The 21,999-nt window shown below is 47.8% G+C and overlaps 1 protein-coding gene across 4 annotated transcripts in view; it reads right to left on the bottom strand.

Annotated features, from left to right (window-relative positions):
• IL2RB (interleukin 2 receptor subunit beta) overlaps nt 1–21,999 on the bottom strand; it is a 32,616-nt gene that overhangs the window by 4,122 nt on the left and 6,495 nt on the right. The window contains exons 2-11 of one of the 4 annotated variants that reach the window (XM_026117901.2): nt 13,338–13,497; nt 10,517–12,843; nt 9,153–9,250; nt 8,698–8,824; nt 6,841–6,946; nt 5,495–5,603; nt 4,264–4,412; nt 3,667–3,838; nt 2,097–2,193; nt 213–297 (exon numbers count right to left, since the gene is read on the bottom strand). In XM_026117901.2, coding sequence (XP_025973686.2) covers nt 213–297; nt 2,097–2,193; nt 3,667–3,838; nt 4,264–4,412; nt 5,495–5,603; nt 6,841–6,946; nt 8,698–8,824; nt 9,153–9,234 — 927 coding nt within the window. In that variant the 5' untranslated portion in view covers nt 9,235–9,250; nt 10,517–12,843; nt 13,338–13,497. Of the gene's footprint in view, nt 1–212; nt 298–2,096; nt 2,194–3,666; nt 3,839–4,263; nt 4,413–5,494; nt 5,604–6,840; nt 6,947–8,697; nt 8,825–9,152; nt 9,251–10,516; nt 12,844–13,337; nt 13,498–21,999 lie in introns of those variants that run through there. The other 3 variants (XM_064512948.1, XM_026117900.2, XM_064512961.1) reach the window with 3 other exon arrangements.

Below are 21,999 nucleotides of genomic sequence, written 5' to 3'. Positions count from 1 at the left end.
ATTTCTCGGTTCTGTAATTAGAGATGCATCAGCCGAGTGGCAAGTTTTAGAAGGTCAAAAAATAAAACCTGAGCAGAGAACTTAGCAGCTGGTGCTGCAGGAACATGAGCTGTGTGTGCACATGTAGGCATCTGCACCAGGCATGTACAGCTGAACTCTCCCTTCCTTCCTTTCTCCCTCATAACCACTTGGCCCCATCACTGGCACCATACCTGAACATCACCTCCGTGAACTGCAATGAGAGGGGGAAAGAACTTTTCAGGGTCTGGGATGTGAATCTTCAGCATCTTCTTAAACCTTGAGAAGAGAGAAAGAGAAGGAGAAATGAAGTAGGACCTGTTCCTGACCTCTGTGGCACTGTGGTAGGGGTTGGAGTGAGTGTTGCAGCTCATGGGCACTATCATGGCATGTGAGTGAGCTAAAAGAAGAACAAGCCTGAGGGATCTCTTTGCTCTTGAGTGGCCTAAAATGCAGTAGCTGTTGGGTAAGACATCCAGAGAAGAGGCAGGTGAAACTGGCATTGGAGAATAATGTCCCTTCATTCTTTTCTCTGCGGGAGCATGGCCAACATTTCACAGCCTTCCCCACCCTCGCTGGTCACCTTGGGCAACCCACCTGGCCCTCCCACTCTGCCAAGCTGGGCAGTTCTCCCTTGTTTCAAAGGTCCAGGTGCCGTGAGTTGCCCCCCTTTGCTTTGCTGCCCCCACAATGACTCAGAAGAGCACAAGGCCTGAGCAGCACCTGTGAATGCCTGTCCTGTTAGCTAGAATGCACTGGACGTGCAAGACCATTTGAGCATGTTTTGCACCAGTCCAGCTGCTCCTGCTTTACTGGAGCCAGTGTTTTGTCACACTGGGGCAGCACAAAGTGATTTAACCTGTTTCCCTGTTACTCAGAGAGCTCGGCTGATCCCGTCAGCCGTTTCTTGAAGCTTTGCAATGGGATGCTCTGAGAAAAGAGCCTCCTGACCTGTGGAGGCAATCAATGTACTCTCTGGAACAAAAAGATTTGATAGTTCCTGCATATAAACTACCTTACATCACTGCAGATGCTATTTTCAGTCATGCATATCTAATCCTTACTTGGATTTTACCTCAGCTTAATCCTCCATCCAATCCCATGGGTTAATTACACTCTGTGGAGAAAGGAGCCCTTTCATCTGTGTGCCATGAAACTAGCACTTCCTTACCTGTGCATTATGACTCAGGGTAAATCATAGCAACCAGTGACTTGCTCAGTACTCATCTTTCTTTAATATGCTGCTCCTTCTTTCCTTACTGAGCAGTCATCACAGACTCTGCTCCCTCCTTCCCTGAAAGCATTTCTTCCTGCTCTCTGCCGCTAACACTAGTACCTTGTTTCTCTGTCCCTGTACTGAGATGAGGAAACTACAACCTGGAGCCATTTAAATCCTGGTTTGCTGACAAGTCACTCTCTGTATTAGTATTACATTGGGTGACCTTGTGAGACACATTCAGTTCGGACTAAAAGCAGTGTCTGGGCAGAAATTCTGGCAAAGGGAGGAGGTCTTTAAAGCATTGCATAGATGTTTACCGGCATGTGGTGAGTGAATTTAGGACTGCACAGGCCACATGAGGAAAAATTGTACTCCTCACTCAGGGGTCCTGTCTGCAGACCAAACAGCACTCTCTTCTGCCTGAGCTCTGGCTAGAGAGCTTAAGTGAGAAAGCAGTAGTACCCATGCTTGCTTGGTCTTCTCTCTGGGGAGAGTGTTCAGCCCAGTGGCCTATTTTTTAAGAGGCAATTTTGGTGCATCCCTCCGAAGCATCCCTCTGAAGGAACATCGCTCTAACCCAAGGGCAATTGAAGGGCCACGGCAACTGTTTCAAACTCAACAAGGCCATGGCACCATGTCACATGAGAGTGGCACAATATGACAATGTTACCAGCATCACATAATGTTGGGTTGTGATGTATCTCCTCAGATTAATATTAACCTCAAAAGGCTGGGCTATAAACCATATCTGGGTATACCTCTTAATCCTGAGTAATGCTGAGTGAAAATTAAATTGGGTTCTGAGGAGACATGCAGGAAACAGGACAGGAACAGAGAGGAACACTTGACTCCCATTTACCATTTCAGGGTCCTCAAGTTAATAAGGAAGGCAGTCCCGATGATCACAATGATGCAGGTACTCACAATAAGAGCTGGTAGGACTGGGAAGGACGTTTCTGCAAGATGAGAGAGAAAGAGGGAGCTACTGTGAAAATCTAGCCAGTATTCTGGAGCTGAAGTCCTATGGCTGTTCAAGCTGGTCAGAGAGCCTTTCACTATTATGATACTCCTCTGCAAAAAAAATCACCTGAGATACAGGTCATACAAATGGGTTCTGCTCTGTTGTCTAGGATGCCTTAGAGCTGAGATGGGTTCCAGAGTCCACTTGGCATGGTTTAATAGATAGTTCCTCGTTGAACAGCTCGAACTCCTTGTTCATAATAGCACCTCAGCTGGGGATTACCGCAGATGAGGTGCCACAGTGTACTGGTAGGAGTGTTCATCATCCTGCTCATTCTTTGCAAAGGAAAGCAAGGAGTCCAAGCATCCTTGCTTGATCTTGCTGTTCTGCTGCCAGTTTCCTCTGCCTACCACCTCATCTCCCTCCATGCCTAGTGCCCCTTGGTCTGGACCTGCAGAGCTCCTCTGGAGTATTTGTGAGGGAGCAGTGAAAAATAGGAGGAGACTTTTTAGGAAGTTCTTTCTTTGCCTGTCCTTGAGATGCTTCTGAGATTACTTTGTCTCCTCTGCCTCTGGTACCCTGGTTATCTTTGGGTCTTGGTTGCTATGGCAACTGGTTGTGGCTGTATCCTATTCATTGACATCACACACTGTCAAAATTTGATCACCACAGCAACACAGTGCCCTTTCTAAACATAGCTCCTCTGTTTATACCAGTGCCGAGCACAACAGGGAGGGGTTGGGCAGGGGCAGAGTGGTGGCAACGTGAGGAGGAATAACCTCTAGCTACCTATTTCCCGGAGAAGAAATGACAGAGACCAGGGCGAATGACTAACCAGGGAGACTCGCTCAAGGCGCTGTATTTCAAGGTTGCAGGAGATGTCTTCCATGCTGGGTTCATGGTAATGACTGATACACATCTTGATGGGATGTTTTTGAAAGGGGTGCATGCATGTAAGTTCCATTCATTCTCCATGAGACTTTGATTCTTAGGCTCAGGTCTACTTAAGTGTAGGAGTTTCACTGCATCACACTGATCAATAGCTCCACTGAACTGGGCCATTTTAGTGAGTTGGACTTATGTTCACAGGTCACATGGCCACCTGGGGAAACGGCACTCTCCCCACTGCTTCTGCAGGTCACACATTTGGCCTTATTGCTCTGGGGACGAAGGCAGTGATTTATATCTTGTGGATTTTGCCTGGTCTCTGGAAGTCAGAGGGACAGCTGTCATTTACTTTACCAGGGCCAGGTGGTAATTCTTGTCCTTAAGTCCTATTAAGACAGCCTAATTGTAAGATTAGGAGAGAAATATTGTTTCCAATCTATGTATTGCTCTTCAGTTAAATGCACTCCTCCCTTCCCATCTTCCTCCTGCTTCCCAGCCTGCTTTGGCCCTTTTCTCCTGTTTTCCTTCTCTGAGTCCCCTCCTTCCCCTCCAAGTCAGATTGTCTGATTCTGATCCTTACGGTCAGCATGCGTCCTCCACAATATCGTCTCACTCCAGTCACTCCACACGCCTTTGTAGATACTTAAGGCACCTGGCTTTGCGCGGACAGCTGCCTCATATTTCAGGTCAGGGGAGAGGCTCTCAAACACTACCCACATCTGGTCCTGCAGAATGGTGAAGATCCTGGCCTCCTAGGAGAGGGGAAAAATTTGAGCATCATCACCACACTGCAGTGGCTCACAGCCTGACACATCCATCCCCGTCAGGCCCTCAGAAAGAACCCATCTCAGAGCCCTCCCTCTTGAGCTTTGCTTATTCATGCTGGAGGACAAGTCTTCTTTGCTCTTTTCACCCCTTCCCAGGTCTGCCTGGAGCTGTCTGGATTCCTCTTGTCACAGCACCAGGTAAAATAGGATTCCCATCTGCCTCCATGTCACCACTAAACACTGGCAGCAGGTGACACGTCTAAAAGTGAGGGGTAATCCCCTCTCCAGCTTCACTAAAATTGGTTTTCTTTTTAGGCGAGGGTTGTTCTGCCCAGCAGCCAGTCCTAGATGACCTAAAGAAGGCCAGGAGTCATATGCGGGCAGGCCCCAGTCTCCTGCTCTGTACTCACCTCCCAGGGCTGACTTGTAGTTCGGTACCGCACTTGATATTCCCGCTCACCATCTAAGTAGTGAGAGGAAATATTCACGGTCCATGTTAAGTTGTAGGTGTCTTCAGTGTTCCTAATCAGTTGAAGATTTCCCGGAGGCCTCAGCTTGACTGGAAAGAGAGAGAGAGAGAGCGCGCGCGTGCGCAAGGCTGATACCTCTGCGCTGTCTGTTCATAACAGGGCTCCGTCAGAAAACCTCATGCAGCAGGATTGGTGTCTTGCCTGTATTCACAGACTCCAGCCAAACACTGCTCAGTGAGATGGTTAATGAGTTCCCTCTTTCTGTTCCTCCTTCTTCCCCACTGACACCGATGGCAAAAGGCCTGTTTTCTCTGGACTACATTAAGGGCAGCTCCTCCTGCGAGCCTGTGAGTGTGGTCCCTGGAGACATTGCAATTCCACATCACCAAGCATCCCATCTTGTAGGGGTGATTCGTGGACAGGAATGGAGCACTGCTGGAGTGACAGCTGCTTCCTAGCTGCTGTTTCAGTGAGCTACAGCCACAGCCATAGGGGATGGAGTTACACAGACTGGCTGGGCTGATCCTCCCAAGCACCTGACCCCAGCCATGCCTTCCCATGCTTCACCTTGCAGCAGCTCTGCTGGACCTCTTCTTAAGCCAGTTGAACTCACACATCTGGCAAAAAAATGACCCAAAGGGATGTTTTTCTGCTGGATTAGAGTGCTGAGTAATTTCAGCAAAGGCTGTGACAAAAGCCAAAGCTGGCTCAAAGGAAGCTGAAAGCACATGTCTGGGAGAAGGGGCACAGGAAGAGCAGCAATACTTTCTTTCCTTTTTGCAGCATATATTTTTCAGAGTGTCAGCTGAGCTGTCATGGCCTGTTTGAAGCCAGAAATCCTACAGTAAATGACAGCTGCTGAGAACACTAGCCCAGGGATCTAGCAGAGCCTGGCTCTCCCCAGCAAAGCACTCTCATTGAACAGTGTCCCATTTATAGGAGTGTCCCATTTGAATCATGTCCCATTTATAGTGGCTGGCATGACACTGCAGGTGAGTGGTGCAAGTGACAGGATGTAGTGTGGTCTCTCTCTGCTATCTGTTGCAAGGGGCAAGGAAAAGAGGTAGGTCTAAAATCAGCTATGGGTGTTGCACAGGGGTAGCTGGGGAAGAGAAATTAGATATCACTTCATGGGGAAGCTCCAGAGACTGCAAGGCAGATGAGCACTTACTATTTGCAAGTGGACTGAAATTCTGCTTTCGCACAGGTGTAGTTCTCTCTTCTCCAATTTGGCAGTGTACAGCTATGGTTAGACGGTCTGCAGTGGTGAAGCATTGAGTCTGAAAGGGAAAATTACCATTAGTGACACCCAAGCCTCATTAATAAACATGCATAATTCTATGCATTGCCTGCATATAAGAGGTTTAGGAATACTTGACAATGAATAAAGATGAAATTTTTGTCTGAAAGGCCTAAGCATCAGAGGTGAACAGAAAAACCAAAGATTTATACTTGATATGGATGGATTTTTCTTTTGCTCTTTGGAGAGCAGGGCACTAAATACTGTGATGTCTTAGTTTGCTAGAATTATTGCATCCTGACTAGGCAGGAAGGAAAGTTATTTTGGAAAAACAAGTGACATGTTTCGTGAGGCAACGTATTTCAACAAAAATATTTAACATTCATCAGTAACATTAAGATAATACTAGGATTAAATGTTACTCTTGAAGCACAATGAAGTTATGATAAACTGATCAAACATGGTTCCACAGCAATATGGAAGGGTTATGTGTATCACACAGCAGTAAATAAGCAGTATGTAAATTAACTTGACTGGAAAGAAAAGAGTTTGAAAGTGTTTTTTGGAGCTGTTTATCAAGCTTGGCATTCATCTTTGTACACGAAGTGCAAATATGAGAAAGCTTGTCTATTGTTAGAACTGGTGGTAACCTTAGCAATAAGGGGAATTAGCTCATATTGGTTTGTTCTTTTTTCTGAAAATGCAAAAACTACAGCAGTTTCTGGGTATGGCTGAGGGAAGTACCTAAAGAGCGTAACAAATTACTGATTTAAATAAATAATAATAATTAGAAGACTTGTCTCACCATTGGCTCCACTGACATGCTGCCATTGCAGCTAGCATCTGACACGTTTAACCAGAGGCTTCACAGCACTTAATGACCTGGTACTGTCCTCTTCAAGGAAAATGTCTAGAGGTGACCTCAGATCCAGTGCTGATGTCCATTCCTCTTCAGAGGAAGGGAATAAGGGCCAAGCCCAGATAATTATGATGTAGGACGCTGCATGTGATCTGTCTGTTCTGCACCTCTTCTGCATGTGTTATGTATGACAGCATGGCCCAGCTCACAGTGTATCCAGCCCCACCACCAGGGGAACCCATAAGGGTGGTGAATATCAACAACACGCAACATCAAGCCTGCCCCCAGGACTGGAGGAAGATAATGGGTCTGGGCTCTTTGCAGTGCTCCTGGATGTCTCACTGTTTATACACCCAAAATCACATATAGATTCCACCCGCCCTGTCATTAGCCAGGACATCTCAGATGCATTACTCACATTACTGTTTTTGCTGAAGGTCTTGATGCATCTCCTAAGCCCTGTTATGTGCTCTGCCTTGGGTAATTCACAGTGCTCCTTGAATTTTTCAGGTAAAGAAAATGACCTGGGTTTTAAGCAGGAGAAATCCAATGAGCTGGGGAGGCCATTTTGTATTTAGACAAATTTTATATAATGTAAGAGACCTTTTGAAGTGTTTTGCATCCTACCAAACTAGCTTAAAACATTACAGCAAAATCCTGAAATGCAAAACCTGTCCCCTTCTTTCCCTCCCTGCCACATCACTCAGACATATCTTATGCACTGGAACATGGAAAGTCATTGCATCCCAGCTATTTCAAGTCAAAGATGGCAAGAGGTTTGCAGTCTCTGAGGCCTCACAAAAACCTTTGGCTACTGCCTCTGTCTCCTGTTGATAACAAAGCACATGCAGAGCTCAAACACTCCTGCTGCCCACATCTGTGTCAATGTGATCCTGGGAGACAGGTGTCTGTTTCATCCCTTCTAGGGTTTACAGGTCTCCTTCAAGCTACTGACAGTCCTGTAGTGTCTCAAATACTGAGATGTATCCTCTGAACCAGGTCCCATCTTGTTTTCAGCCAGGGCTGTACCTCACGCTTGGCAGCGCTATGCCATAGCCTCTCATCTCTGTGTCTCCTGACAAGTGTGGCTGGACTGCCTAAGGTGCGATATAGCACAGGGGGCGACAGAGTGGGAGAGCAGCAGGGGTGTTGCAGATAAGCGGGTATCAGGCTGAGCTGGCTGCCTCAGCTGCTAGGTCAGACCAGGCCTGGGATTTGCCAATGGTGGGAAGAGGAGAGCTTTGCCTATAGCTTTCCTTGAAGAGACAGCTGTAACCCAGCCCCTTAAGGCAGCAGGCCTAAAAGCTTTGAAGGGCAAAAGGCCAATTGGTCCTCTCAGCGAGTGGTTTGCTGCAGAGGAAGCAAAATAGACTGCGCGCACACCTGAGGTAGCTTAGAGCCCTCGTCAGCCTGGCACACTTCCTAGCCTAGCCCCAGTTCCAGACCCAACCCTTTTGATTCAATCCCATGCAGCAACAGAAGTGTTTTGGGCTTTCTAGTTCCATGCACCAGCCCTAGAGTGTATCCAGCAATCCCAGCACCATTAGGAGATATCGTTACTAGAAGTCAGGAGAGACCTATTCACTGCCAGAATCACACTGGGTCTCTTTTTGTTATGGGCACCCAGGGAAGTCCTAGAGCAGACTGGCTCCTCTCTTGACTGAAGATGTCACAGTTGGACGCCACAGAGACCCAGCCAACCCATACTGTGGTGCTGGCCACATGCCTACCCCCATGATGGGTGATGTATGGACATATGGTAACATTATGAACTGGGATAGGTGAAAGGGTCAGGGGAGACTATAAGGGGAAGAAAATTTTCCTCATTCATTTTCACTGAAGGTACAGCATTCCTGTTCTGTCCAGCCCATCCTCACAACAGGCAAATGGCTCCTGTATAACTTTACATCCCTGCCACCTCCCACACCCCCACACTTTTCTCTATTGGAGAAAAGCCTTTTCAGTTGCAAATGCCCTTCAGTCCAGGGAACAGAGCTCTTTGGAAAATGAAGCATGGACAGAGCACATGGAGGTGGAAGATGGGCTATGCTAGACATTTGAGTACCCTCAGAAGGTGAATACTGAGCAGAAGCAGGCATCTCAACCAGCATAGGGTTAGAGAGAGACTGAGAGTTCAAAGGCAAAGCCCCTCATCTCTGTGAATCCACAACACCTGGCCTGGGGAGGGGTAACCTAGATTAATATTAAGAGGCAGACTTTCCAGGACATTCTTCATTCAAAGCTTTGGCTTTCCCCAGCCTTTCCAATCACTCACCTGTCGCACAAAGCTAACTTCGATAAAATCTCCAGTTGGCATGGTGCTTCAGCAAGGTCCCTGCCTGGGTTCCAAGTACAAAATAGAGCTGCCCGTGAGTCATACCAACAAGTTAAATTGGAGGTGCCTGCCAGCAGAGAAGAGATGGACAGCAACATGGATGATGCTTTTGGCATTAACTGCCATCATAGATAATTCTACCCCCTCCCAAACTAAAGACTGATTCCTCTACTGGATAACTGCCTCCAAGTAAGAAAAGCAGAGCCACTCACGTCTCTAGCTGCTCCATGTCCTTGGAGCATGATATACTTGCAAGAGACCTTTATTGCAACTTCCTCTGGTCATATGTTACAATGCAAGAATTGTTTAGTGACATACCATGCCACACACCCTCCCCTGACTGACATCCTTCCCTGTTAGTCTTGCTATCCTGGGTGAAGGGAATCATTTCTTACCTTGTGTAGAGTCTGATGCCAGAGAGAGAGGCATGAGGCTGAACAGCCAGAGGTGGCACAGAAGCAGCAAAGAGGGCTTCATCTGTACTGGTGATACACTGGAAGAGAGAACCCCCACCCCACCCCAACATAGCTTAGCAATGAACATTAGGAAGGTCTCATCTCAGAGGATGACTCCTCAGTCCCAGGGCAAGGCTTGAAGCCAGTGTCACTCTTCCAGGCTCAGAAATTTGTATTTCTTCCACTCAAGAAGTTGCACTTTTCTCTCAGCACTTCATAGTTTTCCTGCCTTGGGTAGTTTGCTCAGCACTGCAACCATTCACAGTGCAAGGCGCACAGGCTGTTTGCAGAGTTAACGCCTTCTGGAAATGCGTGTGAGTGCACATCACTCCGCATGTATTGTTTCAGGCTGCTTGCTGACTCAGGTAGAGAGTGGTTGAGCACTGCTTGTGTTTTGAAGAGCTTCTTTTTTTTGTAAGCCCTAGGGCTGAGATATCTAGGTGTTGGCTGAGTAAGGGAGCCCTCCAGCTGCCAACAAGAGTTAGTGGCAGAGCACACAGCTTAGGAGGTAAATTTTGAATGGTTTTCTTGGGACAGGAAAAAAGATCAGGGAGAAAGGGAAATTTATCAGGTTCTGGAAAGTCAGGGCTTTGCTATACCACAGAATCATACACACTCGTGCACAAATCATTCACCATTCTTGCCTAGTAGACCCTGCACTGCCTTGGAAGGAGCCTTGCTTTTAGGTGTAGCAGAAAATTCAGGCTTTGTAATTATGTAACCCTGTAGCACCCCTCATTTACCTGTGGCAAGGGGACTCCTTGTCCTGCCAAGCCTATACAGCCCTGGTCCATGTAGGATGGACTGGGGTTTTGGGCTTCTCATCCATAGAATTCCAAGCCTCCTCCTCCCCTCATCCCTCTGGACATGCATACCTTTCTTCTCTATTCAGAGAAGAAAGGACCATTCTCACCGCTCAGCAAGTCTGGAGCACAGGCAGGGCTGAGCAAAGCAAAACAGAGTGCTGCTGAACCCTCCTGGGACTGCCAAGGGAGCAGGAACAGAGGGTTTTTAATGGGCTGGCACGAGGCATAATATAGATTCCAGTTGTGATAAAAGCCTGGGTTCAGAAGAAAAACAGGACGACAACACATTCACAGACAAAGAAGAGAGAGAAAGAAAGCAGCTGGGGTGGTTGTGAGATGTGGGGTATGATTTGAGAGGACTGTGGAAAGACAGAGAGATAAATATACGCTCAGCCCTCCCCAAGGGCGAGAATCAGTTTGTCAGACTGAAACTCCTTCCAAGACGCTTTTCAAATGAGCCACCCCCATGTGGGAGACAGCTGGTATCACCCCCTTTACCTTCCAGCTCCAGGCACTGGCTGCCAGGCGGTCCAGATGAAGAGAGTCCCTGGGGACTGGGTTGCTGGGTTGGGTGAAAGCAGGTGCTGGCTGCCAAACTGTGAAGGGAACTTGGGGAAGGGAGAGGGACGGGGGGAGGATCCTTGCTCAGTGCATGTCCACCTGTCCGCCAGTGCTGCCGGCGTGAGAGGAAATGGGCCTCCAGCCAAACAGTTCTGCAAGAGCAAAAAGCTGTGGAGCAGTTTCTCTTGTATGTGCTAGATCTCTCTGTCTTCTCCCTCTCACCTTTGCACAGGAAGCTGCTGCTTGCTTGCCTTGTCAGACTGAGACGAGGCCCCGAAGTATCGAAAAGGCTAGCAAGGCCGAGAATAAAAAGCCCCAAACCACGTCCTACTTCCTGCTGGTAGAGCAAGAGGTGCAGAAGCAAGGGTGGAGGGATCAGGTGTTAGTTTGCAGTGCTGAGTTATACTGGGGACCAGTATGTAACTGTTGCTGGGGAGCAAAAGAGAAAGAAAAGGATCTGTCCTCCCAGGACGCTGACAAGACACCCAAACACCCAGACAGACCACTCATATCACTCTCAAGGTCTGCCCATGTGCACAGATCAATTTGAAACTGGATAGGAGTCAATCCCCAGTAGAGACATGTGGGCCAGTTTGTGAAAACTTATTCTAGTCATTGACCTAAGTAACTCCAGAATGAAACCAGACTCCCAACCATTGTCCCAGTTTCACAGGACCCATCCCAGGTCAGATTTGGAGTGGAACAAGGACAGTGCCATGTGTGAGCATGCTTGAGGCACAACCCTCACACTTGAGGATAATGTGACACCACAGGAATCACCATCCTGCAGCTTGTTGACCTAGCCAAACATGGCCTCACCCCACAGGAGGTGAAGGAATCATTCCCTCTGACCTGAGCCTCTCATTTAGTTCAGCCAGGCAAGACTGCTCTGTAGTTCCTGCTATGCTTGTTTTACATGGCTTGTCCAACAGGCCACAAGGTATGCAAAAGATATAGCCACCTTGTTCTGAAACTTCATGTTCCCTCTCCACTACAAATAGATAATCCCTCACAGGCTCTGTGGGGAATGTTTAATTTTAGAAGGTCTTTTCACCACAGGAGACATTTCCCCAAATATACATTGTCCTCACCTTCCAAGTCAAGACATACACACAAACACAAATCCATAGCCCGATGGTTGCCTAGTTCACAAATAGGTATGCGCTCACTCATGTGTCCCCCTGCACCTCTCTTTTTCCACATGCAAACTGAATTCTCTGAAGTGCAGCATATCACATTTCCTGTCTGGTTTGGGCTATATGAAGATGGCCTCTGGTGTGAGGCAGGAAGATGAGCATCTTCTTTTATACACACAGAGGTCACTGTGCTCTGGGTTCCTCATCTATCTCTCCTAGAGCAGCTAGAGGCTCAAGCTCAGGTCCAGCAGCAGGTTTTGTTGACCAAAAGTTGTCAGAGGCTAATCACAAGTCTCCAGGCAGTTCCTTTTTGAGGACTTCATAAACCTGGAGGATGAGGCCTCGTTTAACAACAAAGGGATATTGGTTTCGCCTATCGAAAAACAGGTGTGGGAGGAGGGTGAGGTTTTAGTCATAGGCAGTCCAGCCCAGAAGGTGGATCTCAGAAGAGATCAGACCTCAGAAAGAGAAAGTGTTGGAGCAGAACAGGGAGTTGAAGGCATGGGTGGAGACTTTTTAGAAGAGGTTGCAGCAGTGGATCCTCATGGCCATTTCTGGCAGACCATTGCAGTCCAGCCTCCACTCCAGCATCAAGCACTCACTTACAAAGGCAGCAGTCTGGAACGGAATGCCTCTCTCCTCACTATGCATGGCATGGACCAGTGGTCTGAGAGGTGTCACTTGGACGCTCTTGCTGGCCAGCTGAAAACTCTCACTATGGTCAGTATCTGTGAGGGAAACTGGGGAATCTAACCAGCCAGCCTCTGGTGAAGAGGAGCAGGGAGGAGGATGGGTCATATACTCTCTTGCTCTTGGCAATCACTGACTGCAGTAGTTGCATCTTGGAGGCTGCCACCATAGTGGAGCTGTAATGGCCTGCAAGCTGCAGGAAGGCAAAGGAATGAGTGTCTTGGAACTGAGAGCTTCCCTCACCATATACTCACCTGTTGAGTTCATTTGTGCTGGGCTCAAAGAAATGGCCTATAATCCTGCATGTTACCTCACTGGCAGCCATGTCATAGCCCACAGAACATCAAGAAATCTCTGGACTCACAGAGGCCATCTGTTGTTCCTCATCCTCATGTCCCCGCCATTTTCACTGCCTCAGGCAGGCATACACCAGTTTTTCTAGGAGAAGGAAGGACCAGAAGATAGAAAAAAGAAGGTTTAGGAGGGTATATAAATGGCTAGCTGTAGATCCCCACTCCTGATCCCATGCCTGGGCTGGCAGAAAATAATGTTTTCCCTCAGTGTCTCTGAGGGAAGTTGGCCAGGGTGTTGGGGACAGCTGTCAGGCTCAATGGCATGCACATGTGCTTAGTAGGTAGGAGCTGTGTGAAGGAAGTTTGTTGCAGAGGTCTATGCATGAGGCTTGGGGTGGAGGTGGGAAAGGGAGGCTGTGCCTGAGGATGAGATAGACTCTGTTGATGGTAATGCTGGGAGCACTGATGAGCATATTGCATTATAATTGCATGTGTGGCAGCTGCTCCCATCTTGTTCTGAAACCTATTCCTGGCTTCAAGAGCCTTCCTACACCAAGTCCAGGCACGAGGGGTTCCTGGCATATATCAGCAGGACACAGCCCCCCTTTCCCAGAGACTTTTAAAATCAGCACAGCTTACTCTGCTGCCAAAGTCCTTGATTGAAGCCATGAAGTACTTTGTGAGTGACTTCTTGGTATCATCAGCTCCACAGCTGCAATGCAGTGTTCAGGTTAACCATCATCTTTCCTGTTTGTCCTTCAGACTGAGACATCTGCACCTTTCTTCAAGCCAGGGATCACTTTGGGAAGTAAAAACACATATTGTTCAGCTTATCGAGACCACAAAACCCCACCAATTCCTTTTTTTTCTTCTTCTTTTTCAATGTGTAATAATTAGATGAGATTGGTTGTGCACTGAGGCAGCTGAAATAGTGGAAGAATGAAACTTGGCATGTGGTTAGTTCTTAGTAAAGATGAGCTGCTGCTACAGTTGAAAACGAGGATTTGTCTGGCCAGCCAATTCACTGAAGGTTGGTTTCTTGTAGATATGTGTCTCCATGATAGATTCTTATGCAGATTTTTTGATATCTAGTAAGGACTGATGTCACAATGTAGTCTTTCTCAGTCAGTGATGGTCCTAATGGAGAGCCACCTTTCCTTCTTCCAGCCACCTTTTTTTAATAGCAGTAAGGCATGTACTTCTTCGTCAAGTATGACTAGGATTGGTTGACTTTTCCAAAACTAAGGGGAAGAAAGGCAACAGTCTGACTGACAGCCAAACACCCATGAACTGAGACACAGACTGCCTCAGTATAAGTCTAATTTCCATAGGAAACCAGGTTGAAAATACAGTAAAACAACAACTGCATGCAGTAAGAAAGTTTCTTACACATTCACAATAACATAGTTGTGTCCAGATCCCAAATGATACAGATCAATATACTTGCTCTCTTTTAAGACATGACTTTTAGACTTGATTGCCCAGAACCTTATGCTACTGAGAATTTGACACTTTTTAAATCTCCTTTACCTCTGCTTTATTAGGAATGGTGCCATTTGTAACTTACACAGACAAGCCAAACCACAACCAGTGATACATGCAAGATAATCTTCTGATTACCTTCCTGTCCTTATAATGGCGACCAAGACATGCAAACTCACTAGTGAGTTTTGTTGTTCAGTGTTAAAGCAGCAGGTAGTAGTGCAGCATTGGAGATTTGGTTAAGGATGTTGTTCGGACTAGATCAGCATGTCAGAGGCCATGTAAGTTTTTAAAACCCTCAAGGTGGGAGCAGCTACGTACTCACGGGCTGATCTTTTTCCTCCCTCTAATTTCAGTAGAGAAGACTACTGCTACTGAAACTTCTCATCTACAATTGTATGTCCACTGAGAGTCTTCTCAGAAGGGCAGAGATGAACAGGAGAACAGTGTTGCTAGATACAGAAAGAGTGAAGAAATTTTAAGTGCAAAAGTATTGTGTGGTGTAAAATTATCCTGCAATTCATCAGCTCATTAGCTGTGTTTGGGCTAGACACAGTCCTTTGCTAGCTCCCACCAGGGACTGGAATGCCAGGCTAACTTTGACACCTTGCCTGTGGTTTACAAAGTACCTGACTCATCAGGGATGAGATAGGTGGAGGGCTCAGTAGATCCCTCTGGGAGTCCTGTTCCCTTTTTGCTCTGGAGGAGAGCAGTGGGAAGGGGGAAGAGCTTGGAGAGTGTGAGGGAATGAAGGCAGAGCTGGCCCTAATGGCCGCCAAAGTTTGCTTCCTGAGAGGATATATTCTGAAGATCGCTAGACACTCTTCAGGTTATTTTTGGTACTTTCCAAATGATCTTCTTTTAACTATAACCTTTACTTTGAATTTCCTGCCATTCATATATGTGTGCTTCTCAAAACTATAACATTCTGCTACATCTGCCGTTATTTTCCCTTTAAATTGTGGTTCTACTCTGAAAAACGTCTGTTAAAGTGGCCCTGCGGGGAACCACTGTTTGTTGTACCCATGAGTACTTTATTGAATTTGTTCACATTACTGGTCTAAAAGAGACTTTGCTTTGTATTGAACTAGCAAACTTTGCCTGACATTAGCGAGTCAAGATGCTTTTTATTCTTCCTCTCCATCCTCCCTAGGGATATTGTTGCTATAGGCTAAACACTGCCCTCAGGTTAATCTCTGTCACCCTGTGTAAGTGGAGGGGTATTTAAGCAGTGGAGTTTAAGTTCTGGAATCAGGTACCACAATGAGGTAACCATGCCAGGCAGCAAGTGTTAAGCCTGCCTGCACAGCGGATGATATTCCAGTGTTTTTTCCCTTCCAACTTCTGTCCTACAGTGAGTCTCCTGACAGATCAGCCTGATAAAAGCAGAAAATATCAAATATATACAGAAATACACAAAATGTTCAAAAGCAGGGATTCCCTAGCCCTGCAAGCTACAGCAGAACAGGGATAAAAGTAGCAGAAAGCAGAGACATTTGAAGGCACTCTCACCCGCGGCAAGTCTGAGGCTACAGATGGGAGGGGATGGAGGAGGTGTTCACTTTCACTCCCTGCTGGTGGTGCTCACAGGCCCAGAGAAGTGGGGAAACAAGGGTGGGAGGGGAAGCATGCTTCTTTCAAGCAGTTTCACTCTTAGCCTGCCTGGCTGTGAACACATAGCTATGAAGTCATGAGCATGAACATGAACACAGGACACTCATAAGATACTCCCACCCAGGACCTGAGTCCTGGCTCCTCATTGTGTTTGCATAGCACTAGGCAGAATGTCAGGACTTTGGTCTGAAGGGCTGGAGCCCAAGCAGTGGAGTCAAGGTTTAAGGGACCTCCTAGGTATGGATGTCTGCCTCCCTGATGAGTTTGTGGGTTTCTGAGAGCAGGCTCAGCTATCATGTTGGCATAAACATCATCTGCAGTGCCAATAGGGCCACCTGGACCATGCATCACTTCCTAGAGATACCCATCAAAGACATGGGTCCTCACCCTGGGCTTGGCCCTCTCTGTCCATCAATACCCTTGGGCTTAGCAACCTGATGGGAGGCCCAGTACCTATGCACTTGTCTGAGCACATGAACTTAGTGTGTGAGGCAGAGCATGTGTTTGAGGCAGGGTGATGTGACAAGTGATCTCTGTCAGCTGAACTGTGGTATCTGTGTATGCAGATGGTCTTAGCCTGGCACACCTGCAATGGAAAACTCATCAGCGTTAACTGGAAAGAAGGTGGTGTACCCGTGGGACTATCAACGTGTTTATACAGCTCTCACATCCTCTCTGCATCTCAATTCTGATAGCATAAAAAGGAGTATAAAGGACATCTTCCCATCTTCAGGAACTGAGACTCACAGACTAGGGACCAGATCCTGCATCACACATGGGTGTCCACTGACATGGGCATTATTAAATTAATTATTCATATCAAATGTTACATTTATATTATATTTATATTATATTTATAACTTAAATACTCCTATTGTTAAAACTTGCCCACACAAGTCCCTGAGGATTCCTCTGGCCTTGAATGCTGAGAAAACATGGCAAAATGCCTTGTGAACTTGCTTCCAAACCTGTACTGAAGCGTGGGTATTTGTGCAAGTGATTCAACCTACAGGAAGGCCAGTATTGGATTCAGAGATCAGTATTATACCAAATATGCATCCCAGTAAGGTAATCAGCAAGTGTTCAACTAGCTGATTATTGCTATTCAGCACCAGCGACTGCTCTTGTCTTTGGGGAGATTATTACCTTGTTACATGCTCAATCTTGGAAATACAAAGCCCAGCCTTGTTTTGCATCTTGCCAGTGTTACATCTCCCTCTATTTACAGTTAGAAGGGCTTGTATGTCCTTCTAGCAGTAAACAGAGAGAGATGTAACAGCCTTATGTACAGTAAGAACGGCTTGACAAACCTAATATGAAGCAATGATGGCTTCCAGACCTACTAAATTAAGAAAAATTCATAGGTTTGTGCGTTCAAAATTCCATGAAGGCAAGACATAATACTTCAAGGAGATTCTTGGGAATAAACCCTCAGATACTGTGATTAGCTAGGTGTTCCCCCCAAATTAATGACATTTCCTTTCCTTCTCTGGAGGAAAAGACCATTATGACAAACATCTGTATTCTGCTCAGAACACTCCTTGCTCTTTCTCCCTTCTCTTCATCTTTGCGTCTGAGCAGTTTTAGAAAGGGAGCTAATTATATTGGTGATTTTGTTTTAACATGTTTGATGAGGTCATGTTTGTTCAAAGGCCAACCCCCTCCTTCCCTTAAGCCGTTCGAGGCTTACTGATTTGTGACTATGTCATTAAAATGCCTGAACAGAAATGACTTGTTTGGAGGCAGCTGCCTGTCTCCCACAGCTCTATGCTTGGGAAGTATACTCCTCCCAAGGACTTGAGGACAGTGCATGCCCCCAAGGGATGTACCACCTTATGAAATAGGTGAGCTCCTTATCCCTTTTGACAGCCTACCTCTGCCAGGGTTTCAGCTCTGGGCCTGCTTCTCTGAAGACCTTTCCTCCCAGGGAGTCCTTCTGCGAGGTGAACCACCTTTAGTAGAGTGGCTCTGCAGCTTGACAAGGTTTTTGAATGTGGTTGTACATAGCTGATGAGGCCATTCACTGATTGGGGGGGGTGGAGTAGGAAGGGTTGCTTGTTACTAGAGACTATGAACCTGATCCTTATGAACACTGCATGGCCCTCACTTGGGAAAAAAAAGGAATCTATGTGGAAAAGACTTTTTTTCCCCGCTGTGGCCACTGAAGAGCCTGAAGGTGCTCCTTGAGAGACACGACACAGAGCCCTTTGCATGTGCGCCATTTCAGGTCCCTTGCTATAAACACAAAGACCAAGCCAGATCTCATCACATTTGCCCCTTGGCTGTGCCCATATTTGGTAACTGGGATGTGGAAGCCTTAGAGGAGATGGGACTTGAGTCCTTATGAGAAAGACCAGACCAGGGTGACGCTTGGCTCCTCTTCTGGTTCCTGAGAATGACATGCGTGGGCAGGAGGGAAAGGTCTTTTGAAATGTTATCATTCCCTGTTGCTCCAGCACCTCCCTCAAAAAAAGCAGAGAAGGGCAGAGCACTGGGGCAATTCTCCCTCTCCCTGAAACTCAGAAATTCAATTATATCCTTCAGCGCCAGGACTGGGCTGGAGGTCTGTTTCAGTCAGGGTGCAGTGCCACACAGTTGGGAACAGGATGTGGAGAAGGTTTGAGGGAAATGTCCTCTTTCTGCACCTGTGTACACACACACAGCAGCACAGCTGAGTGGGAAAACACTGAGGTTGATCAAGCATTTGGCTCCACTTGAATGTTTACCCTGAAAACAGGCCAAGGATGACACACATCCAGAGGCACCAGGGTCCCTTCCATTAGCTGTGGTCTGCTCAGGTGATAGCTTAATTCTGAGGGAAACTTGCACTGTTGCTTTTATGCTTTGAGGACAATGGTGTCAATAGATTTCCCCAGTGCTGATCTTCCCTGCATCCCAAGAGAAAGGATCCCCTTCCTTTCTCCCCTCGCCACCTCCTTTGCAGGCAGCAGGTTCTTCATCAGAGGTGCACAGTGCCCAGAGGTAATCTGGCTGTGAAAAGGGCTGCTGTTTTTTTTTCCCCTCTGGTCTTGGAAATGATGCTGGTAGCCTGGTGCAATAGCTCTCCCTCCTTCCTCCCCCTCCCCCTCCCTAGCCCCCGTGAGGGGGGAGGAAGAGCGTGGGCGGTGGAAGGAGCTGTGGCCCCCAGATGTGTGAATTACTGCTGAGAAGAAATAGCACACCACGGACAGAGCAGAGCAGTTCAGCTGAAGAGAGCCAGCACTCTAGGCTTGCGTCACTGACCTTTTCCTCTCGCCCTTCTCAGTCCTCACCTGACCCTCCCACTGTTTCCCCTGCACTTTGTACTGAGACACCTCTCTGCATAATGCTTTGCAATGGTGATTACAGCTGGCACTGGAGTTTAAAGGGGGTAGAGTGGAAAACAAGCCCTGCAGAAAACAGGAGGCAATGATCTTCATTTCCTCAGAAGTCAGGTTGCCACCTTGCAGGGCAAGAAAATCATGTACTGATCCAACACGCCACTGTCCTTTCCTGGCCTACTCATTGCAATGAAGGCATGGCTATTCTGGCTCCACAATTAGAAGGGTTATTGGCAGGGGAGGAGGACAAAGCTTCTCCTGGGCTCAGGGGATTGCCTCAGACTCTGAAATATCATGAAGAATTCAAAATCCTAAGAATATTTCAAACCCTTGCAGGGCCAAGCTTGAAGTGTGGTACAACTATAACAACCTGCACAAGTCTTCTAAGAGTCAAATAGTGCTGCCAAAGTACCACATGGAGAGAGAAGTGGGAGTCAGTGTGAAGTGAGGATGTGGGAGATATTTTGGAGTATATATGGAATGGCAAATCTGTGGGCCCTTGGACCAAAAGATCTACCGAATTGCTGCCTATGGCTGCAGGGTACAGGGCTTGGTTGCCTGGGAAGTCCTTTCTAGTAATCTGTTCCATTCCACTTCTCTAGGGGCAGAATCAAGGACACATAGAAAAAAACAGGCAGATGAGAGAATGCAATAAGCCTAGAAATGTAAGCGTAGGGCAAACAGGAGAATGCAGTGAGCGCTAGGCACCTGATGAAATATGCACCCATTTTTCTAGGTAAGTCCAAAGAAGTCTCCTCTGCCATCACTTTGCTCTCCCATCACCATGGGGCCTTATGTAAAGGAGGGTGGAGAAGGACTGAGCAACAGAGAGTTCCCATGCTGTTGCTTCTGAGGTACTTTGCCTTAGCTTTGCATGAGGACACTGGTATGGCAAACATCTGGAGTTCAGGCAGGTCTTTACAGTGGGGAACCCAAACAATGAAAATAATGCCTGCTGGATGGGTATCAGTGAGATAGACCTATTGCCCTCTTTCATCTTGCTGGGGCGTTCCCTTCCCCAGCTTCTTTGAGGCATTGCCACTAACCTCAGAGGCAACCAGAGGGGCTCAGGAACATCTCCCAGCTCAGAGGAGCACTGAAGTTTGCATTGTCTGGGCGCCCTTACAGTCAAGAGTCCTCAGCAATTTTAGGTTGATGCATGTCAGCCTCATTTCCTGAAGGCACAGATGCAAGTGGGTTAAAGAAAATCAAGCACACACACAGCTGCCACTCATCCAAGGCTGGATTCTCAGCCTTCCCAGGGTATATGAGGATTCCCCTACTCCTTAGTTTCTCTGCTCCCTCCTATTTTAGTAGTTGCCAGCAGAGACTCAGAAGGGTGTGAGATTCTACAATAATTCCCTGGTCATTTGTGAGTTAAGTGATACACACTCAAGAGATGGGACTGGCCTGTGGGTTGAGAAGGTGTCAGAAGCCTTTAACTTGAATCTTCTGCCCTGCCACTCACTGTGGTGTAACTGGGGGGAGAGAGATCACTGAGGGCTGTTGGGGGGGTGGGGGGGAGGCAGATCATGATGCAAAGGAGCTGTGCTTGTACAGAAGAGGCCTGCTGCCTCAGCCCCCCTCTACCCACCTCCTGATAGCATCTTCAGAGCGAGCCAGGCTTGCAAAGGGCAACTGTTTCCGTTGGCAGGAAGGCGAGAGATGTCCATATGGGGTTGGTACGTGTGTGTTTACACATGTGTGGGTGTGATAGCACAGCACAGCTCTGAGCTGGCCTCTGAAACCTGGCATGGCCCAGCAAACGTTCCCTTTCCCACTGTGGTCAGAGGAGGGCCATGCCATGCTCACAGCCTGGTGTCAGTTGGTGGAAAGATTGCCTTCAGTAATGCAGCTGTGCCCCATCTTCCACGCAGCCACGGGCAGGGTCTGCAACCAGCCCTTTGGGTCCAACAGTGGCTTCCACATGGCATTAGGAAAGGGAACATTAGAAAGAGAGGAGCTAGGGCAGCTTTAACCTATTAATGGTGCCTGGCTGCAATATGCTGTCTGGGGCTCTGCTTGCAGTGCTGAGCATTGCTGGCTGCAGTGCTGTATTGCCCCCTCTCCACCCCGGACTCTGGGATATAAACAAGGCAGAGGGTTAAGTAAAGCAGGCTGTCTGGATTACATGGAAGGAAAGGAGGGACAGCAAGCTGGAAAAGGGGAAACGTACCACATCCCAGAATGGCGGCCTCCGGAACAGCGCTCCTAGCACAGAATTCCCTGGAGTGGGGCAGACCCCACACCATGGCTAGAAGTTGAGGCGAGGCTCAAGAGGCCACCTAAGCCCTCTCCCATGACTGCCCCATCTATGACAAAGTCTGGCCAGGATTGGAGGAGATGCAGAGTCAGCTCCTGCCACCCTGCGCCCCTGCCCTCCCTAGCGCTTTGGGTACTTGCGTGCATGCCTGCATTTGCATGAGTGCTGAGGATCTCCTTCTGGCTCTCCTTCCCTGGTGCTAACCCTGCACCTTCCTTAGGGCCTTTTATATCCCTTTTCTCCCCACTTTTCTCTGTTCTCCTTTCCAACAGCTGTCACAGGATAAGGAGCAATTGCAGAGCCTTCAGCTTCTCCTGAGCTGGGCCTGACATGCATTTTCTTCCCCGGAGACAGCACCATATCCTGCCCATTACCTCCTCTCTTCCACTCCCTCCCCCTTCATACCTGCAAGACCACAAACCCGCAGGAAGCCAGTTAAAGGGCCAACCCCTCAGCAGATACCTTGAGCAAGCTTGAGAAAAACAGAAGCCCTCAGTGCCCTTTGCAGCAGGGCTTGGACCACTCCTCCGTGGAAAAGAGAGGCATGGCCCAGGTCTAGTACTGTCACTGCTTGGCAGTGCTGCCTGCCCTGGGGCATGCTTCTTGTGCGAGCCCCAGAAGC

This window comes from Dromaius novaehollandiae, chromosome 1 (genome assembly GCF_036370855.1).
Source record: "Dromaius novaehollandiae isolate bDroNov1 chromosome 1, bDroNov1.hap1, whole genome shotgun sequence".
NCBI lineage: Eukaryota > Metazoa > Chordata > Aves > Casuariiformes > Dromaiidae > Dromaius > Dromaius novaehollandiae.
Note: the sequence above shows the minus strand (reverse complement) of the source record. Positions and strands in the feature narration are given on the sequence as shown.